General features: G+C 38.1%; 2 protein-coding genes across 5 annotated transcripts in view; one reads left to right on the plus strand and one right to left on the minus strand.

Annotated features, from left to right (window-relative positions):
* On the plus strand, positions 1–15,413 carry LOC133529274 (N-acetylglucosamine-6-sulfatase-like). The gene is made up of 11 exons (XM_061866972.1): positions 1–215; positions 2,414–2,672; positions 2,748–2,807; positions 7,097–7,297; positions 8,175–8,321; positions 8,765–8,926; positions 9,580–9,778; positions 10,587–10,787; positions 12,282–12,391; positions 12,984–13,100; positions 14,791–15,413. Exons 2-11 carry the CDS (start codon positions 2,559–2,561, stop codon positions 14,947–14,949), a joined length of 1,470 nt encoding a protein of 489 aa, XP_061722956.1. The 5' UTR covers positions 1–215; positions 2,414–2,558; the 3' UTR covers positions 14,950–15,413.
* The window catches only part of LOC133529273 (uncharacterized), a 13,236-nt gene continuing 6,924 nt past the window's right edge, over positions 15,410–21,721 (minus strand). For all 4 annotated transcript variants that reach the window (XM_061866971.1, XM_061866970.1, XM_061866969.1 and 1 more), the window contains exons 9-14: positions 20,232–20,377; positions 19,776–19,849; positions 18,889–18,981; positions 18,420–18,540; positions 17,196–17,311; positions 15,410–16,287 (exon numbers count right to left, since the gene is read on the minus strand). In XM_061866971.1, coding sequence (XP_061722955.1) covers positions 16,180–16,287; positions 17,196–17,311; positions 18,420–18,540; positions 18,889–18,981; positions 19,776–19,849; positions 20,232–20,377 — 658 coding nt within the window. In that variant the 3' untranslated portion in view covers positions 15,410–16,179. The remainder of the gene's footprint in view (positions 16,288–17,195; positions 17,312–18,419; positions 18,541–18,888; positions 18,982–19,775; positions 19,850–20,231; positions 20,378–21,721) is intronic.

The following is a 21,721-nucleotide window of genomic DNA, read 5'->3' on the forward strand; positions in this document are numbered from 1 at the left end:
TACCTTCCATATGTACTGTGGTTTGCTTTTGTCAATGTCACTGTCAAATATTTGGGACTTGGAAAATCCATCGATTTTCACCACTTTCACGTAATAATTGTTCTGAGTAATATTATCCTGTCGAATAACCAGAGTATCTGTTGCGTGTAATAAATAATGGGCAACAAGGGTGTTATTCCGTTTATCAAGGACTTCTATTACGATCCCTTCAAATGGTGAGTAAACATAACCTCTTTGTCGTAATGTGCATTACTATAAGATATGTAAATTAGTTTTGGTAACTTCAAATAAATATTGTGACTTTTAGTGAATTACTTATTAGTACGTGTATGTGCACATACATTATAGTATTATAAATGGCATGGTATACAATAACATAGCGTAGAAGATGCGTATCTACTATGCTGTTAGCTTCAGCGGGCCTACCGCGAACCACGTTCGACGGGTTGCCTCCCTGTCACACTTACGTACGAATTTACAAGTGCGACAGAGAGGCAACACGTCGAACGTGGTTCGCGGTAGGCCCTCAGATTTCGCATATTAAAGAAGAAGACTTAATGAATAATGTGAATAAAAAGATAAATAATGATACCTACAGTTGGAATGAATATAAATAAATACCTACAAATGTTACACAGATGAAATATTTTTAGTAGCTAAAGCCATGAGACAGTTTTTACACTTTTTACCCAAAATTTAACCTCTTCCAACATTTTGCCTCTCTATGTACTTCAAAGGCGTGAATTTTATTGGTTTCTAATAATAATATATGTAAGGACATTTATTTGTGTGTTTATCTCAAATATTTCTTCCTTAGTTATCAAGGTTTTCTATGTATCAGATCCCCACTATTTTTGTTACACCTTGTATAAGTACCATAAAAAGTACTCACATCACAAGACTAATTTAGCTCACTGTAGGACTGTTGATCTATGTAAAATTATCCTATGGTATTTAAATTTATTTTTAATTATGTTTTTCACAGCTTTCATTACCAATACTAAGCAGGCATTGTCTTGTCTTTACTGTTAAAATATTATACACAGTGTTTTTATAGAATTTTATTAACTTCGGATATGGCTAAGTATGTTTAAGGAAACTAAATGTCATAGTTAATTTTCATTTTTTTATTTATTCTCTCACCAGTTCTCATGGTCCTCAGCCAAATTCTTTAGATCCCTGTAAGACACAACATGTAAAGTAATTAAATACTGCATATAGTTTTGTTGCAATACGGGCATTATTATCTAACTAAACCAAACAATCGGAAGCTATGATATATCAATGACATTTCTACTTTCATAAAGTAGCAAATGCATAAACACGTAATAAACACAAATCAATTTGTAAACAGGCCCTAAGGCAAGTGTACATGTTCATACGGGCTTATAAAATAAAAATAAATTATTTATTTTCTCCAAAATGCAGTGTGTTTGAGAAAGTAACTTAATTTAAGCTCAAGAATGCAGTGTATATTGTATAAGTCCAGTACATAGTTTTTGATATAGAAAGTTATGATCATACTATACTGTTGTTGATTATTTACACATTCACTGCCGGGAACCCACCTGGTGGGTGCTCGTGAACTTTGTTCAGATGCCGGACAACCCGCTGGGTGGGTTGTTTTGTATGCAGCTATAGACCACCGGTTTCTGGGGTAGTGCGCCGTTTTTTGTCTGGCAGTGAATGTGTTAAAAGCAAATGTCGGGAACTGATCCTAGTGCAGAAACGGCATTTCTTTTATCCATACAATGTTTGTTGGCCATTTTAAAAGGCATACTTCATCTTTTTTTTTGTAGTTTTAACACTAATTCAAGAATGTTATTGGTTGTTTCTGTACATTAAAAAATAAAAATTCAGGAGAATAGTCAGTAGATGACTATATAGAACTATTTTCGATATCAATAAAAAAGGGAAATCTACCACCTCTGACTCAATGACTCAATCTTGCAACATTTCGGAACACCGGTCAGGTTTCTGCTTGATAAAACTAGGAATAAATCTACATTATAGTTGCCTGATTATAGGCTGTTATAGTATACAATGGTGTAGGATGCAACTCAGTAGTGCTACTCGTGGCATAGCATTTTACTAGAAATTGCATTGCAGTACAGTCAGCCTTAAATAGTGAAGGCTATAGCAGCCAAATATATTGGAATAAGATATATTTGGCCACTTTGGCCATCACAGCTCACAGTAAAAAAAAATTGTTGTGATGAAATGGTTAGCTAATAGACTATTGATCATGTTATTTTAACAAAAGAAAACATTTTAGGTGTGCATAAATATCAAAACAAATCATACTTACTTTACCTACATAAATAAACTCGTTTGTATATGTTATTGGTGCTAAAAATAAAACGTTAGTATTACGATATCAAGTAGGTATGCTGATTATGGTTTTAAATTTCAGGTCAGTGGTGAAGAGCATCGGATTTTTCGCAGTCGGCGTGGTCGTCGCGAGCGAGTGCACGGGCCTAGAACTCATGCCCGCGGTCCCGAATTAAAAAAAAAAACAAACCATAGACTTTTATGTTAAGTTTAAGTAGTACACCAAGATGTTAATTTTGAATTCTCTTTTGTTTTTTCTTCTCGCCGGCGGGATTTTGTGTGATAAACCGAACTTTGTGATTATATTGACAGATGATCAGGATGTCACGATGGGTGGTATGGTTAGTAAATGTAAACCTTAAATGTTGCTGGGAAAATAAATAGTTTGAAACGAGCCGATGTTTTATTTATTTCAGACTCCGATGAAACATGTCCGGCGGCTTATTGGTGAGGAAGGCATGACGTTTGCTAACACGGTAAGATGTTTTCAATAGTTATCTTATGCCAAATGTAATGAAAAAATAATTGTTTTGTCTAGGTCATTGAGATAGCGTTCGGATACCTACCAAGCTACTTATAAGTAAATTTTAAAAATAACGACCTCTCTTTTCTAATAGGTAGGCGGAAGAGCGTTTTCAGGTTGTTAAATCCGATACAACCGCAAAGAAGTACAAATTTAAAAAGCGCCTTTTTATATTTAATTATTCTATGTTTAAATGTTTACTTTTCAAAATAAACCAGAAAAGAGGAATCGATGCCGGTACTCTCTACCAGCTGCTTTTCTCCAGGTATCATCCGACATTCGATAAAGGATCGGACAATGTCAAAACGCTCAAATAGTTGTGTATAAAATTTACTGGTCTCCTATATAAGACCATTTTGACTCCTAAGAGCGGCATGGAATCTGGGAGCTGCCCCCAGTGCCCTATTAGAAAAGTCCATCTATACAGGTATATGTAGACATATTAAGGCACTTCTTCAGCTTCTATTATATGCCATATTTTGCAATGCAAGGTAGCTCGCACTATTAAAAATAAAAAAGTCAGTCCAGTTTCAAAGTACTTCCAACAGCAACATAGGTGTTCCGTTTTTACTTTTTCCGTACGGAACCCTAATAAGTTTACACATTATTCTCTTAACAGTAAAGTTGTGTTTAATTCATACTGAACATCTCCCCCGTTTAGCAATTTCTGCTGCTGACTGTGCTGTACCACCTTAGATTAGGATGACCTTCTGACTATAGTTATTTTTAACATAGCTTGGGTACGATGACAGTCGTAATCTCAATACAATTCTGCATTTTATGGTAACACATTGTATGGAGATGATAGCTGTCACCGTACCCAAACTATGTGAAAATAATTATAAAATAAAAATCATTTATTTCAGACCATGGTCCATTCCATACATTGTTAGTTTTAACTTAATTTATTTTACTAAATTTAACTTAAAATTCATTTAATTGAATTCTAGTGTTTAACTGGAGCCAGAGCCAGGCACATACCCCAGTAATAACTACATACATTCAAGTGAGTCATGTGTATGTAGCTACCACTGAGTGTATACCCCAGTCCAGTTCACAAGAAGCAGACTATCGAGCCTGTCAGCTATAACTGCCAGGACACTGTCGCGGCTGTCGGCTGTCACGCAGGCGCCGCAGCGCGGCCGGCGCAGCGCGCGCGCCTGATGGCCGGGAAACCGTCCACGCGCGCATCCGCTAACATCCCGGACGCGCTGCACCAGCGAGGCAACCGCAACAGTGCTCTGAAGGCATTGTTGTATTGGATGCGTAGGCCGCTTAGCTGGTCCATTAGTGCACATTTATAGAAAGTAGTGCAAAAAGCTCGAAACAATGTTATTTTTACTGCCGCGGTGTAACGCCTAAATCTATGTGCTTCAGCACTTGAACTGTCCTGTGTAAGCAGAAGCTATATCACACATACCTGCCATATATGCATAAATTGGTAAAAAGACAATTTTAACTCTTCACAACATTACAATGATTTCTTTTTGACGGTCTCTGTAAACTCTTTATGTGTACCTACTGTACCTACAGTGGCTACAGCATGGCTACAGTCAGCATCATATAGACAGTGACGGTCAAAGTGGCCAAACACATCATAACATAACATACCTTTATATTATATATGTTAGACCTTTAGATTTTTTTTTAAGATTAGATTTTATTTGCCTACCTTCCCGTCACTATAGATCTATAGTGTTCTGGCGCCAAAGATATGGTTATTACCGTTTTGCATCATGTTGTTAAGATGAAAAATGAATAGGTACATATTTTAGACGTAGATCATAATTGTTAGGTACTTGGGATTTTATAGTGTATTGTGCAGTTAGTGTAAAATAGACGACCTTCAGTTTAGTATTACGTGATGTAAAATGCAATTGACAAGATTACACGTGTTCAATTAGATTTTAATGATTGCTAGTTAGGTATGTCATATGCTAATCATGTGACATGGCAGGATTTCACAAAAATATAGATACCTACCTACCTTTTTGCCTTAATTAATGCAATTTTTCTAATATTGAAGCGGCGGAATATTATCGGCGGGAAGAAGTTGATAACTCGAGACGTAAATATTTTGGGGACAATGTTCCACAGATCAATCTAGCCTCAAACTAAGCAAAGCTTTTACTAAGGGTACTAGGCGACGATATACATACGTATATAGATAAATACGTACTTATACACCGTGTTTTTATTGAATTCCGTTAACTTCGGGGCATGAGTAAGTTCGTTTTTAAGTAAACTAAATGGCAGGGGTAATTTTGTAAAAAAAAAAAACTTTTTTTGTTTTTTTTATTATTTTTGATTGTGTCATAAAAAATAATTAAATGTTGCATATAGCGTTGTTGTAACTAACACGAGCATTACATTTAACTCATCCAAACAATTGAAAACTATGACATATCAATGACATTTCAAACATCGACCGTCCGAGATAGTACTTACGTTTAGTAGCAAATGTATTAACTCGTACTAAACACTATATAATCAATATGAAAACAGACCCTAAGGCAAAGGTACACGCTCTTAGGGGCCTTATAAGATAAAAATAAATTATTGACTATCTCCGAAATGGAATTATTAATTAGAATACCGGTGTCATTGAGAAAGTAACTTAATTGAAGCTTAGGAATCCACCCTTGAAATTAAAGGAAATCAAAAAAACACGGTGTATACATAGAAAACACAAAACACCTATGACTCAGGAACTATCAGAATCTGTGATCATTCCTACACAAATAAATGCCCTTAGCGGGATTCGGACCCGGGACCATCGGCTTCATAGGTTGGGTCAGTGTTGGCCGAACGTTAATTGCAATTGACAAAAACCATTACAAATTGAACCGTAACGTAACGGACGGTTACAGTTTACGGTTCAATTTGTAAGAGTTAATGGTCAATTGCATTAACGTTTCGGCCGACACTGAGCAGGGTCTCTGTCCACACACAGGCCAGACCGATCGTCATAAAATTTAAGAAATTGGAACCTTATATACTTCTGAATTAAGTTCAAATTTCTTCAATTTTATATCTCGCGTTATCAACTTCTTCCCGCCGTGTACTAAGTCCTAATATTTATAAATGCGATTATAAGTATTATAACTGTTTTTCTGTTACCTCGCTTCACACTTAAACCGCTGAACCGATTTAGATAAAATTAGCTATGGAAATAGTTTGAGGCCCGGGGAAGGACGGATAGTTTTTATCAATCATCATCATCGTTCCACGCAGATGAATTCGCGGGCAGAAGCTAGTATAGATCGTGTCATTGGCGACGACGCTTGCCCTGACTCGTAATGTCATGTTATTAAAGGTTAGATTTGACAAATCTGCGCGTCATCGTTGATGACACGAACTAAGTTTACAGATATAAATACATAGTAGATGCCATGAAACTGACGCATTACCCAATACATTTATACAGGGCGTCCCAAGACTATGGGACATCAAGGGAAAGTACCTTAAATATCGTAGATAGAATATTTTGCTGAAAGAAGACTTTATTTTGTTTTTAAAAGTAAGTAATATTGCATTCAAAGAATTTCTAAAAAAAATTAGAAAATTGCTTACTTTTTCTGGGAATTAAACCGAATCTTGAAATTTTAATAAAAAAAATTACTCTATTCATTTCTTTTGCGATATCATATTTATGAGATGACTTATTTTTTATGCATTCTTTCGATTGGCGTCAAAAAAATACAGAATGTTTTTTTTTTCACATTCGAGTCGGTTCGATTTCCAGACAAAGTAACTTTTTTTTTTTAAATCTGTGAATGCAGTAATACTCAGTTTTGAAAATAAAATAAAGTCTCCTTTTAGCAAAATATCCTATGTCTTATATTTAAGGTACTTTCTTTTGATGTCCCAGTCTTGGGACGCCTTGTATATACAACTTGTACATACTGAGCAACTTTTACTATGGGACCAACCCCGAAATCGCGGATAAAAATGGACTCTCCCTTACAATTAAAATATCAACATCAGACCAGCCAAAATGTATGAAACAGCCAATCCATCCTTTTGTTAGTACACTGGCTGGCTCTCTTTCGAAAGTTAATTGATAAAGGGTAGATGTAATTATGGAAGGTAGAGTTAGATATAATGTAATAGGTAAGCGCTTCGTTGGAATCCGTTCTTGCTTTACGTCCCACAGTTAAAAGTATGTTCAGTATGATATGACCTACATATTTAACTTGTAGGGTATATATATCTATACAAAAAAAAACCTCGTTCACCCAGTTCGTGTCATCTCCAATTTGCTGCCCAAGCCGAGCGAGTTTCCTCACCGGCCTTCACGTCCACAATCACGGAACAAGGAACAACACAGTCCGGGGCGGATGCTACGGACCTCAGTGGAAGAAACTTGAGACGAACACATTCGCCACTGCTCTGAAAGATGCCGGATATAACACTTTCTACGCTGGAAAGTATCTTAATGAGGTAAGTTCCTGGTCTATTTTCCGCGGCCATTGTTTTGTTGTCCAAAAAATCCATAATCACGATACAAGGAACAAACACAGTCCGGGGCGGATGCTACGGTCCGCAATGGAAGTTACTTGAGCCGAAAACAATGCTAACAATGTTATTGCTCTGAAAGATGCCGGGTATACGGTATACCTAAGGTTGGTTTTAGTGTCGCGCTGACCGTCGGTGCGGATCGCTCTCCTTAATTAGCTGAACTATAGGTTGTGTGTTCGCACCGTACAAAAGACAGATGTGGACTGAACGTTGACCAACATGTAAACCTATATCGTGTACGTGTGTGTTCATTACTCTTTTTTCTGGATTTCAAATAGGTACACTCAGGATCATAATTAGCAGATCAGACTACGCCTCATAAGCAGTGGCGTGGCAAGACCAAAACTTTGTGGCCACGGTATATTTAGCGAGGCCCTCTGGCGGCGCATGAAATAACGAACATTTTTACGTTGTGTCAGAGTTATTTGAGGCGCGAGGCCCCTCGGACCGCGAGGCTGTAGGCGATGGCCCACGTCGCCCATGCCTAACGCCGCCTCTGCTCATAAGTATCCATTCTCTAATAACTTTACAAATATAGTATGTCTCTATAACGTAGGTACTCGTAGAACAATTATACTGTGACAGACACTTTTGAAGGCGAACTATTGAAATATATCGATATTTGTAGAAGTATCCCAGGGTTGCAGATACTTTTGGTGCGGTGTTTTATCCGTTTCTATTGAGGCTGACTATACCTACTAAGAGCTTGTTTCCTTGGTCGATTTCTACGTTGAGCTTGTTTGGTTGGATTGTTCCACTTTTGTTAGAATTCTTATAACCATGTCTGATTTCTCCACAGTATGGTAAAACAGACAGAGGAGTAACTGTGCCGCCCGGATGGACGGAGTGGCACGGACTAGTGGGAAACTCCGTATATTATAACTATACGCTGTCTAACAACGGCGTGCCAACTCATTCTGACGACCTTTACCTAACGGATATTATCGTAAGTATGAGATGACTATAATCATACGCAATCTGTAAGAAAAGCATAATAACTGTAAATAAATTATGAAACATTCGCTATACTACTGTAAAGTTCTACAAATAGGTACCGCATTTAAAAACTCTTATTCTTTCCATCGTACTTATATCAGCTCAATAAATGGCCATAGAAGCGAACACGATAAACATGACTGTGAGTAGTTGTCTCTCTCTTAGTGTAAGGCCCGATTGGATGCTCGAGTTCGGCGTGCAGCGGAACGGGGCGTCCAGCGTGCATGTTAAACACGTGCATACGTTAGGAGCGGCAGTGCACGCTGCTCAAATCAATTGTGAGCCCGACGCCACGCTGCACGCCCCGCAGAACGCTCCGCTTTGAGCATGCACAGGCCTTACACTCAGCAATCACTGTAAGCAATACAATCTCTCCAACGAATTTAATTTCAGAGAGACATAAGCGTGAACTACTTAGAAAAGCAGACGGACCCGTTTCTAATGGTCTTGGCGCCACCGGCTCCGCATCAGCCGTTCACGCCCGCGCCACGCCACCGGGACGCCTTCAGGGACGTCACAGCGCCCAGGACGCCGATCTTCAATGTAGAGGCAAAGGTAGGTACTAACAGCGACTAACTGTAAGGTGGAGCTTGTCTTGTGCTATAAGGTTCTCTTTAGCATCAGCTTCATAGATCAAATGGAGCCGGTTCTCAGGTCCTGGCGCTGCCGGTCCCGCACCAGCCGTTCACGCCCGCGCCACGCCACAGGGACGCCTTCATGATCCGATCTTATATGTAGAGGCAAAGGTTCTAACAGCGACTAACTACAAGGTGGACCTTATTTATTATATAATTATGGTCTTGTGCTGAGCCTTAGCTCAGCAACGGTCGACATCAGCTTCGTTATTGAAGTTTTCTAAAGCCACTACAGGCTTTTAAAATATCTACACTTTGCAAGTAATAAATGGCAACACGAGAGTGACACCTTTGAAGTTGCAAGTTTCCATAAGGTACAGTTCCTGCGGTAACGGTAACGTTAGGCGGTTTGTATGCTTTGTTCGCTATTGCTGTGACCTGTGATATAAAAAAGGTAACTACAAGTCCAGTACTATAAAAAGAAGGTGAGTAGAGTATCGTCCAGCCTTTGATCTGGGTCAGTTTCTGGTAAGTTTAATGGACGTAAGTATGATTGGAATTTTCATTGAGAAATAGAGTGTTTACTTACCCACATATTTTGAGTCGTGATAATTATTATATTTATTTTCTCAGGACAAACACTGGCTAATGACAATGCCGCCATCCCCTCTTCCCGAGTCAATGCTCCCTGAATTAGACCGAGCATACCGTTCTCGCTGGGAGGCCCTTCTAGCTGTGGATGAAATGGTAGCTGACGTCATGGCTACCTTGAAGAAGGGCGAAAAGGACAACACTTATGTTATATATACATCTGACAACGGGTATCATGTTGGTAAGTATGAAATAGGTACTTAATTGAACATTAACTATAGACCTTATTACATGTTAATAAGGTTTACAGTTACTTAACTGTGTCGTTGATCGTATACTGTAATACTGAATCCTGATATATCCGCTTCAATGCTCCGAGTTAGACCGAGCATACCGTTATACCGTTCTCGCTGGGAGGCGCTTCTAGCCGTAGATAAAATGGTAGCCGACGTTATGGCTATGTTGAAGGAAAGCGGGAGGGACAACACCTACGTCATTTCATATACACTTCTGACGCCGGGTACCATGTTGGTGTTGGTATGTTTATGTACTTGATGGAATCGTATATACTCTTCTTTCTCTGCCTCGATTGTCAGGAGTTAGACAGAGGATACCGTTCCCACTAGGAAGCACTTCCTTTCTGTAGCTGTGAAAAAATGATAGCTAAAGTCTTCGCCATTTCAGAGAAGGGTCTGACAATGGGTATCATGTTGGTGAATATTAAATAAAGTAACTACAGTATACCTATACTTTATACTTCCCTCTCCGCCTTTATGTTCGAAGAATATGCAGAAGGCTTTCAAAATGTATTTTGGCTTGCTTGAACTATGGTTTAAATTAATTGCATATAAGTACATATAGCGTAAATAAATGTTTGTGGCGCAAATACCGCAACTGTAAATAATCGTGGAGTTTGAGGCTTAACTCCAAAAGAGACTTATTCCTATTTAGACTCAAATATACTCGTAAGCTGCTTTCAGCTGAACCAGACCACACAAAACAAAAGTTGTACAATATAATATTGCCAACTACAGAAATATTTTTTGCAGGACAATTTTCCCAAGTATACGACAAACGCCAGCCCTACGAGTCGGATATTAGGGTGCCTCTCCTAATAAAAGGGCCCGCTATCAAGCCAAACGCGACCAGCCTACAACCAGTGATGAACATTGACTTGGCGCCCACCATCTTGAAACTGGCCGGTTTGGACGTTCCTGACACAATGGATGGAAGAGCTATTGATGTTTTAGGTGCGTTGTAGGAGGTTTATACACAACTTTAGGTTTTTATTTGTCTTTTCTGTTAATAAAAAGGCACACTATCAAGCCAAACGTGACCAGCCTTCAACGAGTAATGAACATTGATTTGACGCCCATCATCTTGGAATTGGCCGGTTTGGAGGTTCCTGAGATAATGGATGGAAAAGCCATCGATGTATTTGATGCGTTGTAAGAGGGTTGTACACAAATTAAGATTCTTATTTGTGTTTTCTGTGCTCAAAAGAGGCCACTATACGTCAGTAGCTTCCAGCCAGTAATTAACATTGAACGCCCACCATCTTAAAGCTTGCCGAATGCTTGTGGACGTTCCTAAGTCTATGGATGAAAGAATTATTGATGTTTTAGGTGCGATTTAGGCCATTTAGGGACACGAACAGAAATCAAGCTTCATACATTTCATAATAACTTTCAGGAACGGAGGAGACTTATTTTTCAGAATGTGTATAATCTAAGAGGATTCTATCAGAGTATCGCTTGCAACATGCTACTTTTAATATCTTATACCTTTAAACGAGCAATTCTTGTATATATATATATACATATTTCTGTGATCTCGGAAACGGCTCTAACGATTTCGCTGAAATTTGGTATATGGGGGTTTTTGGGGGTATACAATCGATCTAGATTAGTCTTATGTTTGGGAAAACGCGTGTTTTCGAGTTTTCATGCGTTTTTCTTTCGACGCAGAATATGGTCGCTAATTTCGTATTGCCGGCCGCTGTCCGTCTGGTCCAGCGGGTTAAGACGCGGACTGCTAAACGAGTGTTACGGGTTCGAATCTCGCCCGGTGACTAAGTTTTGTTTTTTTTTATATGTTCAAGTTTATACATATATAATTTTTTAAATTTTTATTGTTTTAGGCAAGTTTAATTTAGTAAAAAAATGTAGTTAAGATTATCACCTATACACCACCATATTACAATAAATAGTTATAACCGAGCAAAGCTCGGTCGCCCAGGTACTTATCTATTTATTTATGTATTACTTGCTGTTAACACTTCTAAGCAGACTTTTGATATGATGACATAGCAGTCTGCGCAATTTATAATTCTCATTTCCACACTATTTTACCATTATGTGATTTTTTTCGTTCTCCTCTCTAAATGCGAGGCCTAATAATTTACGATACTTTTATAATAGCGGATATTACGAAAACTCTGCGTAGGGGGCGCTACTAGCACATACTGGGGGCCTACCGTGAAACACGAAAATCGAAATTTTCGTATCTTTTTCTCTATCACTCTTATTCGAGCGATAAAGAGGCAGATAATGAAATTTCAATTTTCGTGATTTGCGGTTGGCCTCTGTACAAACCGCTTTGATGCATCAATTTCATAGTGAAAACTTCTCAAAAACTGTTTAAGGGATAGTATGTATAAGTTGATCTATGGTTTAAAATATGCGCTAGTGCTGCTCTCTGGCGGCTGAACATTGCATTAATACCCCCTATTCTAATAATTTCAGACGAAACCCCAGTTGAAGAGCGGACCATGTTAGTGGAATATTTCGGACAAGGCCAAGACGGGGCAGTGGACTCGAAATGCCCGTGGAAATATGACAGCGAATATTTAGATGTAAGCACAAAATTTTTTACCAACATTTCCCCACTAAGTATATTGTAATCTCCATTCAATGGTTTCTATTTTCCACATATTTTTTAACCCTTTTCCTTTTACATGTGTAAATAGAATTTCAACCTATAACCTATTTTTCCGGTTTAGAGTTCAAATCAAATTGGACCATGATTGGTTTGTTAGAATTATCTCGATTATTACTACCAAAGAGAATTTGAAATAGAGGTGGATTGTCAAAGAAAACTTTGTAGTGTGCGACACATGATTAAAACTTTTAGAACACCATTTGACTTTGATCCTTATTCTTTCACTGATATGTGTTAAATTTGTTAAATATCTAAAAGTGGCGCCATCTTACCGGGCACAACCTAAAGCTTCTAATAGAGCATAGGTCAAAGGTTATGGCGCCATGTCTCGAAACGATGCTGGCAGTAAATTTACTGTGGATACAAAGTTTTCTTTGACAATCCACCTCTATTTCAAATTCTCTTTACTACTTGCCTATTGAAAGAAAAGTAGTCGGCAAAAAAAATAATAATTCAAAAATGACATTTTTGACAAGACATTTAATTTTAGTTACTATAAATTTCAGGAATGCCGTCCATTGTACGACTGCAAATGCCAGGACTCGAGAAACAACACCTACTCGTGTTTAAGGCGCATCGGAAAACATATCAACGACAAATATTGCGAATTCAGAGACGCGAAGGTAAGAACCAACTTCGACATTGTTAATTACCAGTCGAAGACCTTATTGCAACGACATAAGTCTTATCCGTGGTCAGCAGAGAGCCCTCCGCAGTTAGTGCCGTGAAACAGGCGCGAAGCTGTGAACGCGGAGTCGGGATACTACTCGTACCAGTTCGCTCAGAGTTGGCCGTCGGCGACCGTTACATGATAACGTCACGAGTATAATTAAAGCGAGAAGATTAGAGTAAGGTAGAAGTACTAGTGCTCGACGCTGCACTAGTCACCGACATGGGCACTTTATTTCATGGAAATATAGGTTAAATTTGAACAACGAAGATTTTTCTGTATTTGAACTTAATCCTTGTCACTTTGACATAAAGTGCCCATGTCGAGTACTAGTGCAGCGTCGAGCACTAGTACTTCTACCTTAATGTCGACAATAGGGATGATGACACATGTTGAATTTTATAACAAAATCTAGTGAAATAGATAGCAAATGAGCAATTTATCGCAATAATGTAGTTATTAAAATAATATATGGAAATGATAAAAATATATAGGACCTGAAAGTTTCAAAATTAAAGGTTTTTTATTTCCAAAAAGGAATAAAGTAAGGGTACCATTCGATTCCTTACATTTTATCCAAAAACATATTGTATATCAAATATATACATAAACGCAATATTTCAACGATAAAATCGCAATTTTAATGTTTTTCAAGATAGGCTCTTGGTGACCGTGACGTCACGTTTGCTTATCGTTTTGTTGGGAGCGTTTCGCGAGTGAAGTACGACTGTTGGACTTTGACTATCATTTCTGACTTTTGTATTGCTTTAATGCAATGGGTCCCATATAGAAATTTGATTCTAAAACCGAACCTGAACGATTCATACCATTAATAAAAAAAATGTCATCGAGCCTATTTAAGTAATAAAAGAAAACGCATAAAATACAAAGAAGAATATAACTAAAGTAAAGAAACATATCTAAATACATATATTTACAAATAAAAAATGGGGGCTAGCTCGTCGTCCGATGGTAGGGTGCCCAGAAGGCTGGTGGCATTACCGCGCTGTATTTTTTTTAGTTTATGATTTGGTTTAGTATGGCGATGCCAATTCGCTGGACAAGTAATAAAAGTAGTTGTAAAGCTGTGTGGTAGCCGAGTGGATAAGGTGTCAGAGGGGGTGTTGCAGGGAAGCGGGCCGGGAGGTAGCGGCCAACTGGAGGCGAACGAGCAGTCATGTTGGTTGACTCGAGTCCCGATTTTCAGACTCATAAGTCGAAATATGAGCTCTTTCCAACTTGTTACAAAAAAAAAACTAAATGTTTTGTCTTCATGTAAAATTCATGAGTTGGTAGGTACACCAAACAATAACGCTTATTTTCTTGACTGCTACTAGTATTTTGATAAAAACTACAAAACTCTTTATATGGAGGTTACAGTATTTTGTGTTGCGCTTAAAAGACTCAATACAGGACTCGACTCGGGACTTAAGACTTAAGTTTTTTTAGCGTAGAGCTTAGAGTTCCTAGGTTCCTACCAACACTAAGTGTGTACCAATCCGCAAGTATTGTCGATTTTTGTCCGTAGTTTATCCATAATTCGTAGTTCATGTCCGTTTTCGGCTATCGTAGACGAAGACGTTAGCAAATTATCTATTATGCACCGCATTTTATAATCATTAAGGTTTAAATTACATTTGCAGGATTTCATCGAAATCTACGATTTGGACGCCGATCCGTACGAGCTGAGTAATCTGAAGAACGAAACTATGGGCGCCTTCATAGCGTGGTACCATCACGTACTGAACGCTATGGTGGCATGCAAGGGCTCTGACTGTGACCCAACATTTATAGAAAAATGAATATACATATGTAAAGTCCAATAACGGTTGGTCTATTGAACTACATAAAACATTACACTCCAACACACATGTTTCATGAGCAGTGATGGGAGTAAAACTAACAAAACTTATCAAGCGGACGTAAAGAGTGCTTATACCCTTAAACATATTCGAATATCTATGAATGTAGATATTTTTATGGCTGTAAGTACTATACTATTCCTATCCCTATGGACATGAATATTTTTAGGGCTGTATGCACTATTTTATGTCCGCTTAACAAGTTTTGTTAAAGTTTTACTCCCATAGTTCCGATCACTGTTCATGAGTTATGAGATAGATTAGATTAGTTAGGTTAGTATCATTTTAATTTTACCATTTTATCACATAGATTTGTTAAAGAGTCAACTAGTCTCGGGTCATATCTTAAATTAACTGATGTATTTTCTGTTATTATTATTACATTAAATAAACAAACAAATAGATTTTAACAATTTTTATTACTAACCGAACACAACCCTGTTAAAAAAAAGATTAAAACTAAAAAACGATATCAAAAATCACAGTCTCATGGCAGCTTATGGAATAACAATAATACTGTATCGAATTTCTGGTCGAAACAGGAGCGCTTGCACACTGCGTCCGATCCGTTTTCGGTCTTTTTTATCGATCCATCTTATTTGATTAAATATTTGACGTCACAGACAAAACAAATCCCGAGAATTAAACCCAGCTTCGTATTAGTCGAAATTGTTAGATTATTTCACAAATTATTTGCACTCAAAACCGTCTAGGGTACTCCGTTGAGGTGTTAATAGCTTGAATGAGTTCATACTTTTAGCATCATGCTCAACATGCTATCAAAGTTACAAGCCACTTTCAATATATTCACTTGCCAAATACGGCAATTCCAACGTGACGTCATTTGTGACATTATCTATGAAAAGGGACCTTATTATCAACGACGCTCGCATATTATAAACAACGCCGCGCTACGCAGTGCGGCGGAAGCGCCATCGACAATAAGGTCCCCTTTCATAGATAATGTCACATTTAAGTTTTTTCATGCCTCAACGAAATATCTCAGACGAGATATCCAGCTTGAATAAAATGCCCAACAACCTTTTTTTAACAATTATGGCCGTCCTTCAAGCCAAATCCTTGGTGTCTGCCAAAGGTTGGTATTAAAAAACAATGCGGGGATTTAAGCTAGGATCGTACCGGAGTCGGATCGGACCGGCCCGCCGGGCGTCAGGTGCCGGCGGGCACCTGCTGGCGGCGCTCTATGCTGTAGTAGTCCGTCACCTTGCTCTGCTGGGGCGCGTCGTCGTGGTGCACCAGGGGACAGGGGAAGTACTTCTGGGAATTATAATTAAGCATTACGAGTAGGTACGGTATTTGGGTGAGTCTGTGTTTTAAGTACTTGAAAGTGAAGGACCCGTGCGAAATCGCCTTTATATACAAACGTAGTCCTCATTTTCCTGTCTGGTTATTAACATTATTGAACATATTTTGACACATTTTGTTGTATATCAACCACAGCTATGCCCTTAAATTTGATTATCACACCTATTATTCGAATGTTTAATTATTATAAGAGTTAGGAGCATTTAAAAACTTGTATGAAATCTGCTTTTCGCTCCTAATTTTCACAATAAAAAAAATCGTAAAGGTTATCGCTATGGTTAATATCATGTAAAAATATTCTCTATAATGTTCCAGAGAGGAAAATGGGGACTTCGTTTGTATGGAGAAGCAACCGTCCTTTCCGCTTAATATAAATGAAAAAAAAATACATAACTACGTTAATCCTGCTTTCCTTTCGTACTAACATTTGGCATAGGTTAAGCTTTGTTATATCTCATACTAGCGACCCGCCCAACCAGTTTTGTGTAACCGCTTTCCAGGTGTTACACAAAAACTTTATTAATTACACAGCTAAACCTTCCTCAAGAATTCCGTTCAGTAGTTTTAGAGTTTATCGCGAAAATACAAACAGACAGACGCGGCGGTGGACTTTCTTCTATAAAGTGTAGTGATATTAAAATTACATTTCGATTGTCCTACGCCAATACCTACTAAAACGATACCGTCGAACTAAATAGCACAATTGACTGTCATTTTAGTATCTGGCATATTAGAACCAAGACTTGGTTAGTATGCTAAATAATCATTTGCGAAGGATAACGTTGATATGCCAGTTGATTCAGTGAAATGAAATTATTGAAAATTATTTGGGAAGTGATAATTTTCGGTAAAATTCTCACCTGCACAGCTTTGACGCCGCCGGAGATATCGACGGTGGGCACGACCTGCTTCGGCTTTAGGAACTTCACGAAGCGGATCAGCTCGGAGAAGCTGGAATGCTCGCTGTATGGAATGCCTGGGAAGTAAAATGAAGCTTTTAGATATCGCGTGAGACCTCTTCTCGCGGCTAAGAATATAACATGTCTTATCTTAGGGCCTATTTCACAATGTCCAAGTAAATTATCGGATAGCTAATTAACAAATAAATCATCTGCCAGATAAATCTTTATACAAAACTAATACTTTATCTACCAGTTAAGCTTATTTGAAAGATTGTGAAAGGCCAACGATGACTATTCGTCAGATAAGTGGCAAGTAGCTTATCCAGGACTTTACTTGGACATTGTGAAACAGGCCCTAAAACTAGTAGGGTAGTAAAGTTAGGCGATGAGTGAAAGAACTTCCTTTGCGGCTGAGAGCTTTATGATGGTCTTGCCGGCATTCAAATTCGTCAGGGATCAATGATTAGTAACTACATCATGCGTCTTTTTTATTCATGAAGGATCTAGATGCTGATAAGCGCTCTCGACGATGATACTTTTTTTAATGTAATACGAAAACACCAAAGTCGATCAAATAGACAATATTCCCATTAAGAAATACAAACAATATCCCCACAATTTAGCTTAGAAAAGGCTTTACATATTAGAGTATTTATCTAAAATCTAACCCCCTTATTACGTGTGCTAAAGTTGACAAGCCGCTAATAATCGTTTGTCCCTTTCCGACGTATTGGTATGATGGAAAGGGACAAATGATTGTTACCGGCTTGTCAACTTTAGCATATGTTTATGAATAAGGGGGTAGATCTATTGTAAAAATTAGGAGCGAAAAACATTTCATACCTATTTCTAAATGCTCATTACTCTTATAATAATTAAAAATTAGAATAAATTAAAACGTAGGGGCATAGCTGTGGTTGATAAATAACAAATTGTGTCCAAATATTTTCATTAATGTTAATATCCAGAGAACAAATGAAGACTACATTTGTATGAAAACGCAATTCCGCGCGGGTTCGTTCACTTTCTATTAAGGCCTGTGCACACCGGGTGCGTGTGCGTAGACGTGCCCGTGCGCGTTGTAATATACAGATCCTTATGAGAGACGGCACACCGCTTGCGTGACGTGTGCGTGCACGGCACAACGCAGCCGGTGTGCTTTGTCTTTAGTGTGAATGTTACCATGTATGGTGACCATGTCCTTCTCCACTGTAGTATTTTTCCCGTTCTCCCACCCGCTCGGCTTAAAGGCTACCACCTCGGTGAACGCGCCGTTCAGACTCTCCAAGTAGCTCTTCAGTTTCTAGAACACGCAATTAAATAAAAGCAAATAAAATAAATCTGAGTACTACGACTCAGAGTAGTGAAAGAATAAGGATCGAAGTCAAATGGCGGTCTAAAAGTTTAAATCATGTCTCGAAAGGTGGCAGTAAATTTACTGTGGCTACAATGTTTTCTTTCTCAAAGGTTTCTTTAGCTCGTAAGTAAAGCAAAGCGTAAAGCGTTCAAAGGTTAAAAGCTGAAATAAGCCATAATGTAAAAACACCCAAGACTCAGGTACAAATATCTGTGCTCATCACACAAAGAAATAAATGCCCTTACCGGGATTTGAACCCAAGATCATTGGCTTCACATATATTATAACGTGTACCTCGTGACTGAGATCTCTCATCGGAACAGCGTGCAGTTGACACGAGTGCGGCGGCGAGGTGCAGAAACTACGCCCCTCCACCGTTTGAAGTACCTACATGAAAATATCATAAGTTTTATTCATTATTTATTTTAATATGTTTTTACAAATAAAGTATAAAAGACGGACTTAAAGCTTTAAGGTATTATATATCAGCAAAGAGAATTTGAAATAGAGGTGGATTGTCAAAGAATATTTTATAGCCACAGTAAATTTATTGCCATCTTTTGACACATGATTAAAACTTTTAGAACGCCATTTGACTTTGATCCTTTTTCTTTCACTGATGATATATGTTAAATATCAAAAAGTGGCGTCATCTTATCGGGCGTAGGCCAAAAGTTGTATAGCCTTTGATCTATTAGATGGCGCCACTTTTTGATATTTAACAAATTTAACACATATCAGTGAAAGAATAAGGATCAAAGTCAAATGGCGTTCTAAAAGTTTTAATTGAGTGTCGAAAGATGGCAGTAAACTTACTGTGGCTACAAAGTTTTCTTTGACAGTCCACCTCTATTTCAAATTCCCTTTGCTATCCGTCAACCACAAGGTGACAAGTCAAATAGACTTGAAGGTGATTTAAACAACGTTTCTGACACTTCGGACGTCATACATAAGTCTGAGTTTGTTAATACAAAATCAATAGATACAGTCGTCATCATCAACCATGCCTTTCCATTCAAGGGGAAGTTCGCAATAAGATAGAAATAAGACAATGAATTTTAACAATTACATAGAAATAAACCAGTGAATTTTACAATTAGGTAGAAATAAGACAGTGAATTTCGCAATAGATAGAAATAAGACCGTTTTACAGAAGGAAAAATAAGTAAGCGTTGACTTACCTTATCCTTTTCGGGGCAAGCCCACACAGAGCAGCCGACGCGACGTGCCATGCCGAGAAAAAACTTCTCTTTACCTGTAAAAAACAATTATTTATATTAGTGACTTTATGTACCTACTTCTATCATAATATCAACGTGATCACTGTACCAATTTGAAATACAGTCAGCTGCCGAGTGCCTACTGTATATACGTTTGTTAATATATCACATCATCAAAATATAAAATATAACCCAGTAAAATAAGGGGAATGATATATAACTAGAAACTCGCATACACCTTCATTATGGAGTTCTAAAAGTTGACTAACAACTCACATCAAATTTAATCTCGTGAAAACATAACTAGTCGCAAAATTCATGCTGTAAATTTTTTACCTAGATGTAATAAATATTGCCAGCTTAATATAACTCATTTCGAGACTGACCCTGATAGTTAGGTTAATAGGACAACCTTACCTATAGTATAAGTGCCGCAGACGATAAGGACGGAAGAGAACTTCTTGCCGACTTTCTCCAGTGCTGTTTTCTTCGTCCGCAGCAAAGACAGCGCCATCTCTAGACTTTGCTCTTGCGTCGGAAAGTCGTAGCGGGGGTTGCAGTAACTGTAAAAATCAAGTAAGCAATAGTGAGTAGGACATAGTGAGTTACCGTGTGCGTGCGTGCGTGCGTGCGTGCGTGCGTGCGTGTGTGTGTGTGTGTGTGTGTGTGTGTGTGTGTGTGTGTGTGTGTGTGTGTGTGTGTGTGTGTGTGTGTGTGTGTGTGTGTGTACTCTCCAAGCGTTATTATCTAAGTGAACTACGTTTTCCAGCGAGGCTTGTCTCTTTTTATCTTATACAATAAGCAGAATAAGGGAACTGCGTTTAATTTGAAAACTTCACCCGTTTAGATACTACCATCATTTCAGATTTGACATGAAACCCAATGATTATACTAAGAATTATCTGAAATAATTTTTTCGCCCAAATCCTAAGCTGTTAAACAAAAGGCTTTCTTTCGTGCACCGCAGTGGCTACCGAATTTTTTATTAGTGAGAAGGATCAAGTCCGTTTAAAAGGCAATTTTAGCGACCTACATATAGGGCTCAAATTTATGTAACAGCTTTTTGTTATCTCCAAATATTCTTACCTGTCGTCCTACATTACCAAAACGTGTAATCTCCGAATACTGTTACCTGAATTTGAACCATATAATGGGAACGCTAAAATTGCCTAAACGGGCATAAGGATCATGATCATGATCGCTAATTAGAAATTCGGTAACCACCGCGGTGCACATAAGAAACAATGCTTTTTAGGGTTCCGTACCCAAAGGGTAAAACGGGACCCTATTACTAAGACTCCGCTGTCCGTCCGCCTGTCTGGCTGTCTGTCTGTCTGTCCGTCCATCACCAGGATGAATCTGATAAACCGTGATAGTGAGACAGTTGAAATTTTCACAGATGTAGTATTATTTCTGTTGTCACTATAAAAACTAATACTAACAAGTACGGCACCCTCAGTGGGCGACTCCAACTCGCACTTGTCTTTCCGGTTTTTTTGTTTAACAGCTTAGTGTTTAAGGCGAAAAAATTGGATCCGAGTACCAGGAAATCATTTGAAGAAAAAAAATCGCGGCACATTAAAAGTTAACACTCAAAAGTAGATACCAGTCTGATCTTATTTTATACGAAAGATAACACTGTCATAGAAGATGTCCACCATTGGTGGGGTACCAACAATATGGTGTAATATGGTGGTGTATAGGTGATAATCTTAACTACATTTTTTTACTAAATTAAACTTGTCTAAAACAATAAAAACTAAAAAAAAATATATAAACTTGAACATATAAAAAAAACAAAAGTTAGTCACCGGGCGAGATTCGAACTCGGAACACTCGTTTAGCAGTCCGCGTCTTAACCCGCTGGACCAGACAGACAGTGACCGACACTACGAAATTAGCGACCA

This window comes from Cydia pomonella, chromosome 20 (assembly GCF_033807575.1).
Source record: "Cydia pomonella isolate Wapato2018A chromosome 20, ilCydPomo1, whole genome shotgun sequence".
NCBI lineage: Eukaryota > Metazoa > Arthropoda > Insecta > Lepidoptera > Tortricidae > Cydia > Cydia pomonella.